At 48.4% G+C, this 21,373-nt stretch overlaps 3 protein-coding genes across 3 annotated transcripts in view; 2 read left to right on the top strand and 1 right to left on the bottom strand.

The window, feature by feature from the left end:
• Nucleotides 1-150: 150 nt before the first annotated feature.
• Nucleotides 151-9,166, top strand: LOC8023708. Its single transcript, XM_002402541.4, has 5 exons — nt 151-331; nt 416-450; nt 541-624; nt 3,714-3,921; nt 7,108-9,166. The coding sequence occupies exons 1-5, from the start codon at nt 265-267 to the stop codon at nt 7,356-7,358; spliced, it is 645 nt and encodes a 214-aa protein (XP_002402585.3). The 5' UTR covers nt 151-264; the 3' UTR covers nt 7,359-9,166.
• Nucleotides 7,351-9,166, top strand: LOC120837962 (DNA-directed primase/polymerase protein). The gene has a single exon (XM_040207629.2). It carries the CDS (start codon nt 7,351-7,353, stop codon nt 8,698-8,700), a length of 1,350 nt encoding a protein of 449 aa, XP_040063563.2. The 3' UTR covers nt 8,701-9,166.
• LOC8023710 (arrestin domain-containing protein 3) overlaps nt 9,077-21,373 on the bottom strand; it is a 115,761-nt gene continuing 103,464 nt past the window's right edge. The window contains exon 8 of the mRNA XM_029994466.3: nt 9,077-11,096. Coding sequence (XP_029850326.1) covers nt 10,888-11,096 — 209 coding nt within the window. The 3' untranslated portion in view covers nt 9,077-10,887. The remainder of the gene's footprint in view (nt 11,097-21,373) is intronic.

Below are 21,373 nucleotides of genomic sequence, written 5' to 3'. Positions count from 1 at the left end.
AATTGCCATATTTTCATTTTTATAAAAAGTTTTACAAAATATAATGCCTTACACAACATACAATGTGTGACATTACGTGACCGTGTTTTGCGTTCTGAAAATAGCTCAAACGTTACACCGAGTAAAGGCGATTTCAGCCGTTCCTCAAACAACACTGTGCAAAGCCTATTTTGAAACGATTTCAGCCGTTTGCAGCAGTTTGCAGGGTCGATCGTAGAGGCGGTAGAGGTGTGCTTTCTACGGATAAAATGAGACCCTGTACCGATGGCCAGAAACGAAGAAAAACAATGGGCAAGGCTGAATAGGCTCCACCTCGAGAAAGAAAAGCAAGGTGAGAAGGAAACACGACGACTCCTCTCTAGCCTGTGCCAAAAGGAAATCCTCTAAGACCGCGCCTTTTTTGTTTGTTTTTAAGAGTACGCGAATGCTCATCCGAAGAGACCCAGACTTGTGAGAGACAAACTTTCTTCTTTTAAAGGCTCAGACAGGAAGCCAGGAGGCAGGTGTGAAGTTTATGACTTTTGCCCACTTGTGTTCCAGGAATCGCTGAATACCGTAGCCGAGATCAGGACCTGGCTGCCGGATGTTAAGAGGGAGATTGACTTTTGTCTCAAGCAAGCTCAGGTATAGGCAGCCGGCAATGGCCAGGCGGCGCCACGATAGTACTGCATTCAGCGCCACAAGCGGCGGCGCCTCTGTTACTGGGGCGGCCTATCTGCCCGCCGGGCCGTTGCGAGCGGCGGCGACCCCGATTTCAGCAGTCCCCGTGTGCACCTGCGTGCGTCCCTGGTTTTTTCGTGCGGTTTTTTAAGACCATCGGGAGCCTTGATAGGTCCAAGTGTTTAGAGAATATTCTAGAGTCGTCATCTGGACACCAGTTTGAGTTGTCTTCACTACTTGTGGCCGCCCGATCGGCCTGTGCTTCGCTCGTCTCCCAGGAAGTTACACAATAGAACGAGAAGGCAGCGAAAAGGTTTATTGTACATTCCGGTTGCCCGTCTTCGAGAGCTGGCAGTCCGAACCCGCCGACCCTAGTTGTCGCCCGTCGGTCAGAACTCGCAGTCGGAGCCCGTGTCCAGGCCTGCGGATCGTCCTTCCCACGCCAGTACGGCGTAGGCTAGCTGTTCCGGGCTATCTCAGTCAGTTTCGCTGCGGAACCACTACGGGATCGTCATGGCCCAGGCCGGTATGGCCAGGGCTCGCCGCTTCCGCCAGTCCTGACCCGAACTTCGCTGGTGGAATGCTCCCGGGAATCGCCATGGGCCAGACCAGCCAGAACAGCTCGATCGTTCCTGCCCGGTCCCAGCCTCGTGCAGCACGCTCTTCCTCTTTCCTCGCCGGCTGACCCCGCTCGCGCCTTGCTCGGCCGTCCTCTCCTCCCGACGGCCACACACACTAGAATAAAATTTGGAACTCAGCATGCTACATAACCGTACGCACATCGCAAAGCCTGGTGTAAAAAGGCGACAGGCAACGAAGTGTATACGTGGAAGGATATTTACGCTTCGCAAGAGATTTTTCCAAACAAAAAACATTAGCAGCCTGTTTCTGCACGCCGTCACATTTGTTACTAGACTCAGCATTAAATTTGGTTGCTGAAACAAACAAAACGTTGTGCTACGAAAATCCACTCGCAGGTTTGGAAGGTTTTGGTTGCGAGCACGCATGCCGAACGGCATTAGCGGTGCCGGAACGGGCCGACGGGCCTATCGCTTGAAGACCTGATCGCCCGATCCTCGACGTCACAGCGAAGCAGCAATCGGCCCGATTGTTCCTATCGTATTTCCCCATGTGGCTGTCAAAGCGACTTGTAATATAACTTGTAATATGTTATTTTGCCGAGTAGTCTGCAAAACGAGTTCGTCCGACCACTTTCCGAGCCTGCACATATATTTTCGTTCACTTCCCCCCAAAGAGTTTCTGTAAAATTCACTTACTTGATGCGTCACACTGCAGTAATCCACTTCTGTCGCCGTGTCGCTTCCCAAGATCTCGAAGGGAAGCGATGAAGTTTGACGCTTGAGTCACCTTCGCGACTGTGGCCGTGTTTCACGCAGCAGTAGCAGCGTTTATTTTTTGGGGGGAACTCTAAGAGGTAGGCGAGATGTTACAGGAACCCGGTGAGGTCGTAGAGACTTGGGAAGTTGGGACTTACTTTTACGAAAAACGGTTCCAAAAAAAGCTCACGCCGACTCGGAATGCAACGTTCACATGTGGTTTATGGATGCGCCCGCCCGCTGCACCCGCGACCCGCGCAGGCCTGGCCTACCCAGTTTCTTTATTTTGCAGCCGCTAGATGGTGCAACGTGTAGCGCCAAACTGCATTGCAGGTTGCCTATGGCGTGCCACTCTAGGCATTCGTATGATACGTGGTTCCCGAGCAATGTACTAGCGCGGGCACTATTAGCCATAACACGTCAGCCGTGGCCGTTCCGTATGCCCAGCACCACAACACTTGGTTTGCTCCACAGGCTTTTGTGGGTGTTGCTTTCGCTACGGAGATTTCCCGACCCATAAAAACGAGTCGGCCAAACATCCAACGACGGGGACATACCGAACTAGTCATAACTAAAACAACAATCCTGACAAAAAAAATATATATATATATATATTAACAGGTATTTCTTTAAAGAATAAAAGTAATCTACCGAGATATGTATACAATAATCGGCAACGATTATGCTTAGCTCGATCTGCCCTGTTTGCCCCCTTCGTTGGTTGTTTGGCTGACTCGTTTCTGTGAGTCGGGGAATCATACCGATAGAGGCACCCGCAAAGGCCTGGGAAGCAAACATCAGCCAGTGCAGTGGTGGCGTCTGCTTTCCACCTAGCAGACGACAAGGCGAGAGTGTTATCCCAGCCCGGAAAAATAATTCTGCCACACAGTATAGGCGGGCAGGGCACATAGGCGCAGTGTTTTAGACTGTCCCTGCTAAGTGGCGGGGGGTACAAGATGACCAAGGCTGCCATGTTGTAGTTAACAGCATCCGCGATAGTACACCTTTTCAGTATTTGGAAAATATGACAGCATGTACAAGGAGATTATCATGACAGTGTGTACCTTGTAGACATCCCTGTCTTGCATGCGACGGTGGATATTCCCATTTGTGTCAGCGTTCGAAGTACCACATGTAAAGAGTGATACTTATTACCTTAAGAAGGGAATGCTACCAGGTTCGGCCCAACATCTGACTTCCTGCAATCTTCAGATGACCCCAAGGCATGGAAAGCTTCCTGCCACAAAAACGGTTTTCTCAATGACACTAAGGTTGAGAAAATGCGACCTCTTTCCCACAAAATTTTGGCTTTACGATCAAAGTCAATTGGCTGTGGTAAGTTAAAAGTTCTCAGTTTCCTTTCCCGAGAGCCGACTTTTTGTTTAGGTAGACAACTTAAAGGTGCTGTGCGACGATTTTAACGTTGAAAGATTTTGCATCTTCTACTTTTGACATTGTTTATCTTGTCACAAAGGACAGGAAACAGATCTCCTTCCTTCAAAATGTTGCAATTCCGCCGCGTAATCGCGAGGCAAAAATTAGAATTTAGAAAATTCCCTCAATGTTTATGGTAGTCCGTCATCAAACATCCACACCGTTTTTGAGAAAATTTGCTTTTCGCTTCCAAACCTTGCTGTCTGCTGCTTTTTAGGCTTTCTTTTCTGTCCTGTTCTTCTCTACTTTCTGCGATAAATACCTCAATATATATCTTTCCAGGTTACTTGCTACTCGGAGCAAAAGGTTGCCGAGTACCTCGACCGGGTGGAAAAGCTAAAAGGCTGTTACAAGGCTTTCTGCGGGAAGCTACGTCGCTTGGACCCGAGTTTTGCAGACGTGCCTTGGACGGAGGCGGGCTACAAGAGAACCTCATCGGACTCTGGCCAAGTCCCCGACGCCGAAATCTCGGCAGGAACCAGCCAAAAAGGTAGCCAGGCCTATGCAACACCTTGCATCACCTGTTTAGTGGAACACGTCGAGTGACGTGCACAGAAAATGCACCTGTTTCAGTGGTGTGCTTGCTGCACCAATTGTGCCAAACTGCACCAAGTGGCTAACTTTGCTACATCCTGCTATATCCTGCTACGTTTTGCCAAAATATGGGTTATCTGCACCAAGCCTGCACCAAAATCCAATTTCGGTCGCCTTTCAAAACCGAAACTAAACTGAGTACTACTAAACTGCGTGTGTTGTGGGCACAACCGGCCGCCCGCCCAGCACAAAGTACCCTGCATCAACCGTCCATCCGGTCTTGCATGGTTTTCCCGCTGTCTCGCTTCCTCGTTGTCTCGGGGGTCTCGTCTCTCGTCTTCTTTTTAAATATTTTCAATGAAAAAATGCGGGCGTGTGCGGATGCCCCAACGCTAGCGTGCCGTGTACCAGCCATGCCGTCGTGTTGTGAAATGAAACCACGCTTTTGCATGGCTGGAGCTATTTTGTGAGCTGAAGCACTCGCTCCTGAAAGCAATGGGCGTAGGAAAACTATATTTGGTCCCTTCCTTCCAGTGGCCGTCGCCGCGCGACGTCAGGTGTTTCCTCGCGTCGCTGCAGATATGGCGTTTCCTAAAATGAAACTGAGTACCGCAGCATGTTCATCAATGTTCCTGTTACATACGTTACTACAGAAATCCCTCTTTAATTCAAAGACTGCTGCGTCGAAGTACTGATTACCTAGGTTTCTCTCGGTGGGCTTTCTCTCGAGAGGGACCCCGGTAAGTGAAAAATCTGCGAAAGAAAGTTGGTGAAGAGAAGTGCTAAAGCAAAGAAGGCAATGTCTGCACGCTGAACACGCACAGCACTTGTTTTTCTCGAGTTCAGTCATTGCACAAAGCGCTCCAAGAACTTTTTGACCTTAGCTCGCGATGTCTTGCATCAATGCGCTCAGGTTCTTTTTTTTGTGGGTGTAGAGCTTGTACCTCGTTTGCCGGCCTGGCAAGCACGCGCCACTTCACTGTTTTTTGTCGTATCCTCGACAGTTACATTTTGCATGCAATTTTGGGAATCGAATCAGTTGGTGACGGAGCGGAGTGGCATGGTTTTTGTTTCGATCAAAGAGCCATTGTCTCCGCTTGCATGACGAAGCACGCGGAACTGCAAGCCTGCTGAAGTGACCCTCACAGGCATGTGAACATGATTGCACGACAGAGGCACCAGCCGGGATGCCTGCAATCCTTTGTTTTAAGTTTGCTTATCTTTAACAAAAAGCTGGCACGTCAGGAACCAGTAAAACGGTGGCAAGCAGTTTCTCGGAATCACTTGGCAACGTCTACGGCACTGTACACCTGTGGGATGTCTCACCAGTAAAAACGCAAGCAACGAGTTTGGTCACAACACGTCCCATCAGAACACGTCCCATCAGAACACAGCACAACACAAAGTACCCTTCGTTTGTGCAGCACTCAAAACACACATTTTCATTTTTCTAAGAAGATCTGCTCCAAAAGCCACTTTTGCTGCTCCAGAACACTGTTTTGGCTGCTCTCAAAGGTGCTCCGAAATCGCTTAGGCCAATCGCATCATTGCAGTTTGCTCGCATGAATGCACGGCCAAACTGACAAGGATCCAACGTCTTTGGCTTGAGACTGTGACGCAAAACGGGGGGTGGCTCTCAAGGTGCTGAAAGTATGGTTGCGTTGCGGTTTCAGGCTTCAGATGGCATATCCTTAATATTCGAGTGTAGATTCAAACGGATGACTGTTCCGTGCCCACAGTGGCAGTGCCTCGATTGGCAAGGAACATGTCCCAAGGCTGCAAATTGAGCTAGTTGCAGGGTTCTCCCCACGCTGGGCGGCAGTAGCTTTACCGCTCCAACTGAGCAATGGGCGGTCAGTCGGAGCGGTGGGCGGCAGTGGCTTTGCTGCCCACCGCTTTGACTGACCACCCACCGCTCAGTTATGCCATAGGATGACGATGCGATTTTTTCTGCGCACATGGCCGCAAACCGTTGTACTCAGCAGGCCCAAGCACAGCCACATTATCGCGTCTTATCGCATCGCCCACTGCCGCCACTCTTTCAAACAAATAGAGCGGAAGTGCAGAGCGCTGTTGGCAGTGTGGGGAGGGAGGCGGGGGAGGGGGGGGGGGGGGGGTGCTCGGCTGAGGAGTTGCTTTATCTTCACCTCTTTGCTCACTCCCTGTCTTTCCTTCCCCACTTTTCTTCTCCCAAGCAAGGCAATTTGGTTTTTGTTTTATCACCGCTCCATGGCACCACTCACAGGGCTGCAGAGTTAGAGAGCCTACAAGTCCGTTTTATTGGCAAGCCAGGTCACACTGCATTGCAAAGTACCCTCCCCCCCCCCCCCCCCCCCCCCCCCCCCCCATTTGCATGGCGGTTATGTCCAGCCCTAAAAGCTTTCTGAGGAGAACCCTGGCTAGTTGATAGGCGTCGTACACAGCGCAATGCTGTTAGTGCAAGCAAGCGATCGCCAGTTCATTTTCTGTTTCTCTCTTCCGTTTGAAATGCTGTCATCCAAACTACCAGTGTACTGTGGTGGGAAGCCCTCATTCAGGGCAGTAACCTAGCGGTAACATTTGACAACTGCCACTAACCTTTCTAAACAAAAAGCGAAAAAGCGCCAGTGTCGTCTTTTTTCCTAACAGTGTCACACAGTCTGCACGACGGGGACAAAGAGCTCGGTAAATGTAGACAAAAAAAGACAACCATAGCTTTGTATAGTCACAGTTGTGTCTTTTTCCTTGTCTGCGTTTGCTAAGCTGTTCATTCCCATCATGCACAAAGGATATGTTTATTAATTCATTGCTAAACAACACAAGCCATTTATGCTGCATGTGTGGACAAAGTGAGTTTAAACATGGTGGTGGGCTGGTGATATCATTATATGACTAATCACTTGAAACTGACGATGATTGAAACATAATCGTGTTGTTCTTGTTCCTACGTTTAGTCTCTGGCTATCAGTCGCGTACGTCCGTGCTCGCACGAGTTACGTTCGACAGTAACAAACGCTTGCATTCAACTAATGTTTAGGCTTATTAGTGTATGAGTGCACCATAAGAAAATCAGTAAAGCTTGTGAGGGTAGTGCCTTTTGCATTAATTTTTGAGCTGCGCTAGAAGCATCTAACGCACGTCCTCGCTCCAATTCATCTTCTAGGGGAGGTCCCATTTCGTCGCATTCCGACACCTCTCTTGGACTCGGAGCCCAAACCCAATTCACCACTCAAAGGCGACAGTCCAACATTCCCGGAGCTGCCCTTGCAAGATCAGCCGCTGCAATTCGTCGAGAAAGAAAAGAATGTCGCGCCATCCGAGCTGGACAGAGAATCTAAGCCAAGGTTGGGATCGAAACGTCGCCACCCTCTAGGCCTCGAGTACAGCTCCTCGTCCAGCAACGAAGATGACTAGCGAAATCGACGAGTCCGAGCGTCCTCAAACGCTCAGGGTTGGCCTCAAGACGTCGGCGTTCTACGGCGCAAGCCCGAAAGGCAGCCCCATCGTCGAAAAGGTCAAGCGGAGGGTGTCTAAACTCCAGAAACCGCCCTGCCTCGTCCAGTTCAGGGGGGGCCTCTTGGGGCCGACGGTCGTCTGGAAGGTCTTTCCAGTCCAGTCGCAAGCTCTGTCCTTTGTACGCAAGATGCCCGAAGACGTACGCGTCTTCTCGTTCGAGCTCAGGGACCGAGACGCGAGCGGCAAGCGCGGTTTTCTCGTCACCCACCCGCTCCACCTCTGGAAGGTGCTCCAGATGCGAAGGCCCTCCGACCGCTGCATGTACGAGGTCATCGCTGAGGACGCTCCCTGCAAGCTCTACTTCGACCTCGAGTTTGAGACAGAACCGAACCCAAGCAGAGACGGCGCCGCAATGGTGAGGGAACTAATCCGTGTCGTCTGCCGCGAGTGGAAGGTGGTCTTCGGCAGCGACTGCCGACCCAAGGACGTGCTCTGGCTGGACTCGAGCACAGAAAAGAAGTTCAGCAGCCACCTCATCTTCCAACGAACACGGCTCTTCTGCAATAATCGAGAGGCAGGGGCCTTCGTTCGGCTCGTTTGCGGAAAGATGAGAAGCGGCGCTTGTCTCAAAGCGCCACAGTCCCACGAAAGTCCGTTTGTGACAAGCCGGCACGGAGGGGCGGCGCTTTTCGTCGACGAAGGGGTGTACACAAGGAACCGCAACTTCAGGCTGTTCCAGTGCACCAAGCTGAGGAAGAACACACCGTTGGTCGTCTCCGAGAACGACGAGTATGTCCGGTCGTTGGGCGCCGACTGCGAAGAACAGGATGTCTTCTTGGACAGCCTCGTGACGTGGTGTGTTGGAACGGACGAACCGGATCAGCTGCTTCAGTTCACGAGACCGCAGGACGACACTCGTTGGGATTCAGGCACAAAGGCTCAAGAGATACCGCTCAGAAGCATGAGCTCGCCGTATCCGGAGCTGGATGACTTTGTGAAAGGTCTGGTGGTGCCCCGCGGATCGATTCGCCACGTCACCTTCTTTCCCGACACAGACACCTTGGTCTACGACTTGGCGGGGTACCGTTTCTGCGAGAACATTGGTAGGGAGCATCGCAGCAACGGCGTCATGTTTGTGGCAGACGTCCAGGCGGGAACATACTATCAAAAGTGTTACGATCCGGACTGTCGCGCCATTTCGTTCCGTTCGACGCCGCGCCCGATTCCGGAACGTTGCCTACCGTCGTACTGGCTCAACATGGTACCCGATGAACTGCTCCGTGGCGACGCAGCATCATAACTTTCATCTCAATTGTTCTATACTTCATTTCGCCTTCAGTCCGGATGACACCGACACTACAAGCTGGTGGGACCTATCATACAACGTCATAACTGCACCAACGTGGTGTTCACTATGTTTCTATGTGTGCTATCATCGCTGAACCATTCTTATACAGGGAAGGCCCAATTACTTATGCCTTTGACACTGTTTGATTGGTCCCACTAGCTGGTAGCGTCGGCTACGTCCGGATTCAAGCTGAAAGGAAGTATACTTGGTGGAAACATTCATACCAGTGTTTGAGATTGGACTGTCTTTGAATGTTGGACTTACCTGGGGTGTTTGAAGGCGCGCTGCAGTTGTAACGTCATGAGGTTGGCTGTGCAAATCGACGGTGTCTGTGTTGTAAGATTTATTCCATTTAACAGCCGACACGTTATAATTCGTACAGTAAAATACCATCAAACTACGTTTGCCAACATCAAAATCGTCTTTTTTTTTGTTGCTGCGTTTTCTCCCGGAGGATGCTCCGGGCCATAAACAGAAAACGGGCTACTACGCTCCCATGTCGTGCATCGCCGAGAAGCTAAGCGCCGCTTGTTCTGGCGCGGCCCCTTGCACGGACGACACCCCGAAATGTGCAAACTTGGGACACGCTACTTTGTACAGCGGACGGCCAGCGCGCCTGCATCCGCCGGAAGACGCCAGGCACGCCGGTCCCTCAAGTTTTGCGGCACGCACGAGTCTAACTGAAAGCGCGCGCAACAGTCAACCTAAACAAGAGGGCTAGGGAAACTCAAGAACAACAGCAGCGCACAGAGGCTCTCGGCAACAAGCACCTGAGAAACACCCAACAACACGACGGCCAACAAACACAGGTAACCTTTTTTGCAAAAAAACTATAGATGGGTGCACGTTTGGCTGCAAACGAGCCTTCACTGTCGCACGAAAGGAAGGGGGTGTCGGGTCATCTCAAACGCTCTACGGACGAACTGTGAAGACCTCGCAACCGCGGCACGCGAGCCGCCGTCGCGTGATCCGCTACCACGAGTGATGTGCTTGCCCTTGCAACGTACGGTCCGACAAACCGTCTCGGAACGCGGGTCGACGGTAGGCACGCGTCAGCCTCGTATAGATTGGGGTCGTCTGTCGACCCTTGCCGGAGGCTCGGTGGCGACGGTCGACCCTCCGTATCTTTCAAGCGGTCGTCCCGCAAAATGCTTTGTTTCTAGGAGGCGTCTTGCCGCATGCTCTCCGTAGCCGCGGCGCGCTCCAAACCCTGTATTAGTCGCCGGAGCTCGAACGAAGCAGTGACCCAGAGTGATGAGTTTGTTACAAATGCTAGCTAAAGAATCTTTGCTCGAGAGCTGGGTGCGGGGCTTGACATTTTCAGCGGGGCCCCAAAGCCTCCGGTAAAGTCCGAGAGATGACGCTCTGTGGGATGAAGTCTGCCGCGCTCGGAGCCAAAACTGCTCGCTACTTTGATAAGGGGAAGCTTCTGCTACGAGTCCGCTAGTGGGGCCAAGCTTTATTTTGTGCAGGCCCTTGCATCTTTTCCGCGCAAGCTATGGACAGCATTCATGCAGATTCCTTGTCCGGAGTGTGCCATCTGCACTTTCGCGCACCAAACCCTCCACAAATTTAAGACAGAACTGCCCCAAGCCACGCACTATGTGCAACAAGCCCAATAAAATGTTGATCGGTATCTGGCATCTGATCCTGGCACATGGCCCAAACTTCGAATCTCCGGCAGCCTTTCGCGCCGCACAACTATCACATCGTTGCAGTCCTCGAGCACGTTAATCGTTTTGGCCGCTCCTGGTTTCTTGCGAAGCGGAGAAGAATTTTTGTGGTAATGACATACCATCTTTTGCATTGATGGCAGCGTCTAGAGCGTATAACTCTCTGTGGTGATCTTGCCTTAAACCGTGGTTTCGAGGCCATCTTTTAGCAAAAACAAAGAAGGCCTCCCGGCTGCCCGTGTCGCTACAAACAAGCACACACTCCGAAGAACACGTGTCCCGGCAAAAGTTGAGCTGGAGTTGAAGCGGTCGCCGGAGTGCATGGGTCCGTTCAGTCAGCTCCCGTCCTGTCGCGGATGACGGGACCTTTGTTCCTGACGCGCATACACATGCACACTTGCCCCGATGCACGACCTCGTTGCCGCTTCGGCTGGTCGCGAGGCGCGCTCTGGTGGAGCCTGCGCAGTTACACTCGGTCGTGCCGTTCGTTGCTGGTGCCCGCCTGGTTGGCGGAGCCGGAAGCACCCCTGGTGGGATTCCGGATGGAGACGTAGACGGGGCGGTAGAGGACCACCGTCTCGCCCTCCTCGACACCCATGGACCCGTCGTAGACTTGGCCCAGCTGGAACTCTGGCCCGATGTACATGCCGCCTTCCACGTGGTCGCAGCAGACGGCTGGGGGGGTGGTTGCGGACACGAATGCATTGGCAACGGGAGGTGACTGGTAAAGCTCAAGACACATGCATGTCAAAACTCCGATCCGGCATGCGGACTGTCGGAAAGATGGCCGCTCCAAATCGCCGCACACGACAGTTCGAGACCCATGGCTTCCGACGCGTCGTGGGGTCGTTCCGTTCAGCTCCGCCCAGTTTCAAGTATCCCTCTACCGAATGGATAGCTGGATGCTGTCTGTCTGAATCCTTATGTGAGGTTACTTTTCTCCTCAACACCACTTGATCACGGCAGACCGCAGCGGACCTTAGGAGCCATCCCAGTGAAGCGAGCACTGCGTACAAATCACGTGACCACGTACCGCGCACATTGCTGCATCTCTCCCGAAGTTCACATAACACTCGCGCAACATTGGAATGGCCAGTAGTGTCCGCTGCTGTCCATCGTAAGGTGAAATGGAGTATATTCGTGTCTCGACGGTCTCGGTCGGTCCCAGAAAGCCGGCTTGCTACGGCGTGCAAAATCAGCAGCTTGTTTTGTGCGTGCGGGAAAACTTGATGGCGTCCATTTCACTCACAAGGACGACTTGCGTCGCGTGATACACTGCCCACCGCCACATCTGCTTCCCCAAGCCACATAGTGCCTCCTTGCCAAATCGGTCCAAAAGTCACGTGACAACATGACGTTCGCGCCATCCATGCAGCCATTGGCCGCGGCTCCGAAAATTGGTGCCAGACGGAGCCCCTGTTCGGTGCTCCGGTGCAACAAAAACCCTCACCTCCGCACGTCGGATCGGACAGTTTTGACGTGCATGTGTCTCGCGCTTAACGCATATGACAAATTATAGCCAGGCATGTCGCCAAACACCACGCTTGGCGCCAACTTGGACCATTTCACTAAGGGCTTTCTAGCCGGCTCCATTTTGTTCGACTGATGCGCCATCTACAGTAAAACCTCGTTATAAAGAAGTTGAAGGAGCGGTCATAATTATTTCGTTATAACCATTAGTTTGTTATAGCCAATATCCATTTCTTCCAACTATTCAAGCAAGGGGAATTATGATTGCTTTGTTATATCCATTAGTTTGTTATATCCCATTTTGTTATAACGAGGTTTTACTGTACATACATCCGAGAATTTCGGCGGAATCGTCGGAGTGAAAGAGGGAAAGGGCACGCGCCAGATCCCGAGAGCAGACAACAAACTGCTTGTCCTTTGCGGGCACTTCAACCGATTTGGCAGGGTAAAAGAGGGAAAGAGCACGCGCCATTCTCATTGTTTGGGCACTTCCGGTGGGCTCTACCTTAGGAACTGCCCAAGCATGGAGGCTCATTTCCACCTCTCTTCTCACCCTAGTAAAATGGTCTATAATCAGTGATAGGTGAAGACCCCAGCGTCTGCTTGCTGCCTTCTGCCGAGCTTTGGTTTCATGTGTGACAAAGTGTTATCAAGGGCAGAAAGCTCACTCTCAAAGCAGTGCATCTGTACTAGATTCTTAACCGGTCACCGACTGTCTTTTGTGCTGCGTTGTCAAGGAAAGTGTAGCTTTCAAAGTGCTGCAGCCGTGCACTACTGCGAGAGCATGTTTCCTTCATTCCCACGTGCTCCCCTGCAAAGGAGGCGCCAAATGAGGCCAGCCATGCTTGCACAAGTTGCTTTGAGAGCGTTGGAGCACTGCAGAAACTGCTAGCTTTGAGGACATAGTACAAAAGTAGTTGAATTAAAGACATTTAGGGGCTCCGAGACTCCCCAAAGAGCAATTTGTTTTTGTGCAAACCATGAAAAAGCAACAGGAGTCTACGTACCTGCCAGTTCTACTGGATTCTTTGCAAATTTCATGAATTCAAACCTTACTTTACGGTTTAATGCTGTACTGCTGGCACATTTTTAACTCCTACCGGTACTATCCATCCATCCTAAGTCCACAGACAGAAATGCAGAACCCCTCGACCTGCTGTGCCTGCAGCCTTTGTTCCTGGTTAGTTGCATCTGGCTTTTCGTTATGGCTTTTTTTGCTTGTTTTTTTTTTTTGTTACGTGCCCAGTTGCCGTGTCCAATGTGCGCATCTGTTTTACGTGTGGCATTCATGGCATTCCTTCAGCCTGCCTGATTTTATGCAGCGATGGTGTGCGAGAAACGTTGAAAGAGATACTTTAGTGTGTTTGCAAAGTTGTTTGTGACATAGTTTCCACGCTTCATACCATCGAAGAAAGGCGAGACAACAGGCTTCTGCAGTGCTTGCACTTGCAACGTGAACATTTCATGCGGCGGCAAACATCTAACCGCATGTTTATTCATCCAAACGCAAGGATGCGGGACCTCGGACACGCCAGTAAGTCCGGGGAGTTTCCTTCAATGTGAGACTGATAACGGTGTAATTCGTGCAGAAAGGTTTTTAGCGTTTTTTTTGTTGACCGTGACATGGTCCCTTCGAGCTGGAGTGACCATGCTGGTCCACTGTCACAAAATACATTTCCAAAGAATGATGAAGCAAAGTGTTACGGATGTTTGCTAAAGAGAAAAGGAAATTACTGGGTGATTTCAGATAAGATCAACCAAAGGATGGCTAGTCGACATTTTCAAATCAACTGATGTTTTTATATATTATTGTCTAGTGTCTGGTATGAACGAATCCAAACTTAGTTTTGACTAGAAAAAATACTTGGGGACAGGAAAAATCGCAAGGCATGAGGTGGTGGACAGCTACATTAACGCGCACTGATGGAGGGGGCCCGTTTGAGAGTGAATAACTAAAGCGATAACATTAGGAGAACTCTAATACGTTTTAGGCGCAAACTATGGGTATAGCTTGCTTGTAATATAAAGTAATCATATTTATTTAAAATTTATTTATTTTTCTAAAAATTGACAAACATGCCTGCTCGAACGACAAATGGCAAACTTTGGAGGTCTGTATCTCATAAAATAATTTAATCATTATGATATAATTTGCAGATATTATTCTACTAATATATAGCTAATATTTAAAAAATAACTAAGGTATCTGTGTGATACAATAGTTAGGATATATTTAGTCAAACATGGAAAAAAAATCAAACAAAGAAAAATTCCGATGCGAATAAAAAAAAAACACCCTCGATTTTTTTTAAATTTAGGTAACCTGTTATACTCTATTTCGGCATTCATTTCCATTAAAAACATGTTGCATCATTTTATTGAGAAAGAAGATACAACTCCCCAAAGTAGGGTCCTTTTTCAAAGCCTACACTTAGCAGTGTTTTATACAAGAACTGACTCTGAGTTCCAGTTTCATGAAACCAACACACATCTTTTATATATTTTTATTCAGATGAGGCCAATGATAACTAAAGAAATCGTTCACACACTTAAATTAAGGAGAAACTACTGTGTACAAAGAGGTATCATATTACGGACTAGTGATCCGAGAAAAGATCATGCAGCCATCGGCCACTAGGAACTTTGTTTACTTTATTCTCCTGCGACACTATATGCTATTTCCTCTTCCGCTCTACCTTCATCTCTCTCTCTCTCATATATATCCCTGATATATATCCAGAACAAAAACATGTTCAAGCATTCCCTTTCTGCGTGGTAGTGTTCTGTGGCTAGCAAAAATCATTTCCTCGCTAAGCTCACGATTATGGCAAAATAGTTGCCGGAAACCGCAGACGACACTCGTCGCTAGTCCTGGCAAAACGGCCGATACAATCTTTTTTTCGCATTTCCCCGCTCGCTGTCAAGGACAAGGGGGTTCGCTTCAACCAGCAAAACATGGTTGCCGACGCCTGTTTACTGAGCAGTCATGCCTGTCGCCATCTCACTCGCTGGCGTCACGGGCGATAATACCAGGCACAAAGGGGCACACCAACCGGCAGCATTATCCCCAAATACTCGAGCCTCGCGTAAATACATAGAGTGTAAACGCTGTCGCCATGTTATCGTAGTAAGACCGCCCCCCCCCCCCCCCTCCCCCAACGGGGGACTGCAGTACGTGACGGCGTACTAACACAACGGCGACGATATCAACATAGCGGGCTCCGAATTTTCCCATAGTTTTACTCCACGGGCATTTCTCGAAACGCTTGATATTGTGTACGCCCGCCTGGAAGGATTTCAGGCGCGTAGTTAAGATAAGGCGGTTCTCCGCGGCAAAAGAAAGCAATTTCACAAAAGCTTAAAAGCGGCGGCGACGCGTGTGCGGTGAACGCTTGTAGTTTTGGTGTAGACAGGGTGTGTGTGTTCTCGTTGTTGACACCAGCCGGCGATAAGGCACTGCAGGCGGTAGCTCAGTACAGCAAGGGCTAATCCGAGTGACCATCAACGTAACCCCACCGCCAACCCCTCGCGAACCGGTCGCCGACATGGCTCAGGCTGTGTCATGAACCACGTGGTAGAAGCTCGGGTGCTTTCGTATCAGCGCGTGGAGGGACGACAGTGCGATTCTGGAAAGTCTTTTTTGAAGGCCGCTGACCACAATTTTTTGTCTGGAGACTTTCCCTCTTTCTTCCTTTGACGTGGATCAAGCTTTGCCGACAGCCTCAGTTGTGACCTCTCTTTTCAAATGTACGTTTGCAGTGAGTGAGCTCCTCAGCCTCGGACTTGTCACTTGTGCACCCAGTAGTTCTTTCACTTGGCAATTATATGCCATCAGTTGGGGTTTAATTTCTATTATTTATGTATACATTATGAAGACGCCCTGGAGCTCCGAACGAGTGTTTTGTGCAGATTACTTTTGCAAACACAAAAAGACTATACCAAAGCAGCGGAATTTTCGAAGTGTTGGCGAGTTGGACCTAAACTCGTTGAAGCAAATTCTTCCGCCTGACTTTTCCACCAAAGTGAGTGCGACGGACTACCTGTGCTACCATTGCTTCATGCACATCACTAAGGAGATCTCGATGCGAAGCTCAGAGCAGTGCCCTGACATATTTGTGCCAGCTGAAGAAGCAATTGAAGATCTAAATCGCAGCATACTACCTACAGATGTGTCGCCGCTGAGACAACCAAGCGTCGTAAGAAGTCGGGACAGGCCTGCCTATGTCAAGAGAAAGCAGACAGAACTGGAGCAGGTTGCTGTCAAGAATATACGCTCAAGGCTACGTATTGCATACGACAGGGACGCACCATCGGGGTCGTCCGAACCAACATGCTCCACATGCACTGAGTGGGTGGACAACTTTCGGCAGGCCTTTGAAACCGCCACCTCTCTCCGAAAACGTTGTCAACTGCTTACACTCCTGCCGTCAACACTGACGAAGAATGAGGTTCAAAAGATGATTCCACAGGCCTCAATGTACCTCATCACTAAATCCCGAAAACTCAAGGAAAAGCATGGCGTGTGGTATGAGCCGGATCCTTACACGAGGTGCAAGGTGAGCCCTGAGAACCTGTCTGCTGCCCTAGAGTACTTCACGAAAGACGAGCTACAATGTTCGCGCCAAAGTCCCAACCAGAAGGACGTCATCTCTGTCATGCTCAACGGAGAGAAAACGTTTGTGCCAAAGCGCTTCATGACACGCTCAATACGAGAGGCCTTCCGTATATACAAAGACAAGCATCCCGATTCCAGCGTTGGGCTAACGAAATTTTATTCGTTGCGCCCTAGATGGGTCCAATGTATTCCACACCAGGAAGTGTGCGTTTGTGTGCGCTGCGCCAATTATTATCTTTGTATTGCCGCTCTAGAGAACGTTACAGGCTCAACATTCAACACTGGTGAAATGAACTCGGCATTTCTGTGCGACCCAGCAACAGAACTGTGCCTTCAAGGAGACCGTGATCACTGCCCAAAAGGCCAGTTTCTTACACTCCAGGAACTTGATATCCCGGAGGATGAAGAGATTGTGCTTGCAACATGGGGGTCCGGCGACCTTGTGAAAAAAACTTTGGAACCTGAGACTTTCCTAAAAGTCATCCAAGTGACGGTTGGAAGTTGGTTACTTCACAACCATATCTGGCAAACGCAAGGTAAAGCGATCTACGATGAAAAACAGTGCATGCAGCGCGGGAGCATTGTCTTTCATTTTGACTTTGCTGAAAACTGGACCATCGTGCTTCCTGACGAAGTGCAAGCATATCACTGGAAAAAAAAACAAGTTTCGATATTTACATGTGTAGTGACGAGTCGACAAGAAAATCTACAAACAGCTTTGTCATCATCAGTGAGGACCTGTGTCACGACGCCGCTCACGCTTGCTTGGCTCTAGAAAAAGTGAAGGAGTGGGTTGAAGACAATGTTGCGGTATACTCGTACGTGACGTACGTAAATGACGGCGCCGCCAGTCATTTCAAGAATCGCTACCAGCTTCACCAATTTGCAAAGGACGATTGCCCACAAGCCCAGTGGTTATTTTCTGCATCTGGACATGGGAAAAATGCATGTGACGGAGTTGGCGGACTCGTGAAGCACCAGGCCACACTGAACAACCTGAGAGAACGTTCAGTAAGCGCAATTCAGACGGCCAGGACAATGGTGAGCGTTCTATCAAAGAAACTGAAAGGCGTGCATCTTGTATATCTGGACGAAAATGAGGTTGTTCGGTATCGTGAACAAAAAAAAGAAGAGTGGCTGACGGTGCGCGCCTTCCCTGGCATTCAGTCTTGGCACGCGTGGCGGCTCAGCAAGTCATCAACAGAAGGGACTTATGACGTATATGTAGCACGGACAGTCGGATCTGCTTGGAAGCAACTTTATTAAATGGGTACAGCGAGGAAAACCTTAGCATAAAGTGCCGAATTCGATTTCCCAAGGACTGCTCATTTTGAATGCAGGGACATCTTATTTATCACATTTTTCTTCACGGGGTATTTAACCTACTGTTTTTGTTGGTGGTTACTAATAATTTTTATCTGATCACTATAAAAAAAATCCCAAAATGTTATCCTCGAGCAGGATAAAATATATCGGCTTGCCATGATTCATTCATACACCGAGAGCATCGAAGCTGCTCCAGTTAGGCACTATGGCATCCGTCACCTGAAATTGTTTGTAATCGTAAATACACAGCCAACCTAAATATCTTACTATTATATCTTTGTTTTTGTGTGTGGAAGTAAAGTTATTTATTTTACTCTAGATGTAAAATATACCGGAAGGTACAACTTCACACTGCATCATCTTTTCTCAAATCATTAGTCTCTAATATGATACCACTTTGTACGCTTATGTAAAATGCTGTATATAGTTTCTCCTCCCTTTTACTGTGTGATTGATCACTCTTTTTATCAATGACCTCATCTGAATAAATGTATATAAAAGATTTGTGCAAGTTTCATGAAACTGGAACTCAGAGTCACTTCTTGTATAGGACACTGCTAAGTGTAGGCTTTGAAAAAGGACCCTACTTTGGGGAGTTGTTTCTTCTTTCACAGTGCAATGATGCAACATGTTTTTAATAGAAATGAATGCCGAAATAGAGTATAACAGGGTACCCAAATTTAAAAAAAATCGAAGGTGGTGTTTTTTTTTTTATTCGCAATGGAATTTTTCTTTGTTTGATTTGTTTCCCATGTTTGCCTAAATATATTGTAACTATTGTGTCACTCAGATACCTTATTTATTTTTTCAATAATAGCCATATATTAGTAAAATAATGTCTGCAAGTTATGTAATAATGATTAAATTATTTCATGAGATACAGATTTCCAAAGTTTGCCATTTGTCGTTCGAGCAGGCATGTTTGACAATTTTTAGAAAACTAAATAAATTTTTAATAAATATTATTACTTTATATTACAAGCAAGTTGTACCCATAGTTTGTTTGTAAAAAGTTTTAAAATTCTCCTAATTTTATTGTTTTAATTATTCACTTTCAAACTTGTCCCCTCCATCAGTGCGCGTTATTGCAACTGTCCACCTCTCCCTGCCTTACGATTTTTCTTGTCTCCAAATTTTTTTTCTGGTCAAAACTAAGAGTGGATTCGTTTATACCAGACACTAGACAATGTCATATAAAAACATCAGTTGATTTAAAAATGTCGACCAGCCACCCTTTGGTCGATCTTATCTGAAATCACCCTACTGCACCTGCTGCGGGAGTTTTACATATTTTGGAATAGGCAGGTTGGCAGGTACGTCTCTAGATTCCACCATTAGTTCTTTCGCTGCAGTCATATCATTGGCTTGAAGCCGAAGCCGGCAACACTCAAAAGTCATGAGGCCTGCTTCAATCCCCAACCATGCGCACAATATATATATATTTTTTTTTAGGCAGCATATTTTTAGTGTTTTGGGGATTACAGAAATTGCGGAATTCAACTATTTTTGTATGGTGAGGAAGTTCATCTGCTCCTCACACCAAGGGTTACAGTGACATCATAGTATCGAGCTTTGACTTGAGGATTACTTTGGGTGGGTGCTGGTGGCTGCAGCACTGCCACATCACAGTGGTGTCGTCTGCTAGTTGTCACAATGTCTGCCTTGCCTTTTCTGCAGCTGTCAAAACCCTGCCAGTTTCTTTTTTTTCTTTTTTTCATGAACAAGGATTTGGTTTTTATGAAAGTGAAGGGCAAATGCATTGAAGGGCAGATTCTTTATGCTCCCTAAATTGTTTGTTGCCTAACAAAACTGCCGGAGACGGTACAAAAAACAAAGAGCTCCTGTCCGAGATGTTGTTTACCCAGGAAAACGAATGCCACCTGCTGGGGTGGGGCCCGGTCACACACGTGATAAATTCCTCTCACTTAATTGTGTGCCTCCTCTCATGTGAGATGCATTTTGGTCAGCCTGCGTGCCTTATTAATTTTGATATGCCTCTCGGGGCAAATATTTCAAGTTCTGCATCGTCGTTGCACCTGACAGACGAAAAGGGAGTGGAGACACCCCTGAGGGGCCCATCCTTGCAGCACCCTCTTGTAGAAGAAAATTCAGATCTCGAGCCGAATTCATTTTTCTCGGCAACTGGTGCCTTGGTGGGTCATGTTTCTGTAGTTATCTACTGGGTGATTCAAGGAGTGGCCAGGCTCTTTAAATCGACTGCAAAATTCGGTTTCTTAATCTATCGTGCTACGACTTTGTGCAGCGTTGCTCACAGATGGTGCATTTTTTTTGTAAAATTTGCAAAGAGCGAACTTACCTGAGGAAAGAGTAAAGAAAGAAAAAGGCTTAGCTCCTATGGAAACGCAGCGAAGCCACCGGTCTTCAAACAATACGGCGCCGCTTTGCACGGGAGACAAGAGATGGCGCAAGCGGTCGCGACGCCAACTGCCGCCAATGAACGAGCATACAGCGCTGAGAGCTGGCGTTTTTAGCAGACGATTGTTTCGACTCAAAAGCAGCGTGAGCTTTTCTGATATCAGTTGCCAATGCATTATTTTATCATCCTTACTAAGAAAGCATATTGAATGAATAGATAATGGATTAAAAAATGGTTTGTTGGGATATTTTGACTGTCTTTTTAGGGGTGCTGATGTCGTCTGCTTTGCAGTTCTTTGTTGTTACCGCGCCTGTTTTTGTTTCTGCGACAGTCGCCACCTGCGGAACGTGCACCGCTTTTGAGTCTAAACGATTGTCTGCTAAAGACGCCAGCTCTCGGCGCTGTATGCTCGTTCGTTGGCGGCAGTTGGCATCGCGACCGCTTGCGCAGTCTTTTGTCTCCCGTGCGAAGCAGCGCCGTATTGTTTAAAGACCGGTGGCTTCACTGCGTTTCCATAGAAGCTAAGCCATTTTCTTTCTTTACTTTTTCCTCAGGTAAGTTCGCACTTTGCAAAATTTACAAAAAGATACACCATCTGTGGGCAACGCTGCACAAAGTCGTGGCACGATAGGTTAAGAAATTGAATTTTGAATTACCCAGTAGATGGGCATGAATGCCTTGTCGAAGAACCTTCAAAGAGAGTCTCTTTGGTGAGGTTTCTTAAACGGGCACACTCAATGGAGTTGAGTCTCGGGCTGTGTCCTGTGGCATGACTTATTTTGTAAAGTTCAGGGTTAGGGTGACGGGCCCGTTGGAACCGTGGCAGAAACTCGCAGGATCCCAAATTTTGCGAGGACATTTGACAAAACAATAGGGAGTGCTTAAAGGGGTGCTGTGGCGATTTCTTCATATCTGCCTGAAAATTTGCTAAACACACCAACAAACATTGCTGAAATAGTATCCTAAATATTAGGTTAAGATATATATGTCTTGCAAGGTTATTGAATTTACAATTTTGGGCCTCACAGTGTTCTTCAAACTGAAAGTTTCTACTGGCAACAGCGAAAATGTGACACCAGCAGAAGGCAAGGGTTCACTCTTGGAGTGTGGAATTTGTTCAGTGATTCCAAGCAGTTTCATGGTGTCAGATGAATGATTTGGAAG

This window comes from Ixodes scapularis, unplaced genomic scaffold (genome assembly GCF_016920785.2).
Source record: "Ixodes scapularis isolate PalLabHiFi unplaced genomic scaffold, ASM1692078v2 PGA_scaffold12__126_contigs__length_90152505, whole genome shotgun sequence".
Taxonomy (NCBI): Eukaryota; Metazoa; Arthropoda; class Arachnida; order Ixodida; family Ixodidae; genus Ixodes; species Ixodes scapularis.
This window is presented reverse-complemented; position numbering and strand designations above follow the sequence as displayed.

Excerpts from the sequence above, each read along its gene's own strand:
- LOC8023708 (XM_002402541.4), top strand. The coding sequence starts at position 265 with ATGGCCAGAAACGAAGAAAAACAATGGGCAAGGCTGAATAGGCTCCAC. Across the intron at positions 625-3,713 it reads TTTGTCTCAAGCAAGCTCAG|GTTACTTGCTACTCGGAGCA; the intron begins GTATAGGCAGCC and ends ATATCTTTCCAG. Across the intron at positions 3,922-7,107 it reads GGCAGGAACCAGCCAAAAAG|GGGAGGTCCCATTTCGTCGC; the intron begins GTAGCCAGGCCT and ends TTCATCTTCTAG.
- LOC120837962 (XM_040207629.2), top strand. The coding sequence starts at position 7,351 with ATGACTAGCGAAATCGACGAGTCCGAGCGTCCTCAAACGCTCAGGGTT.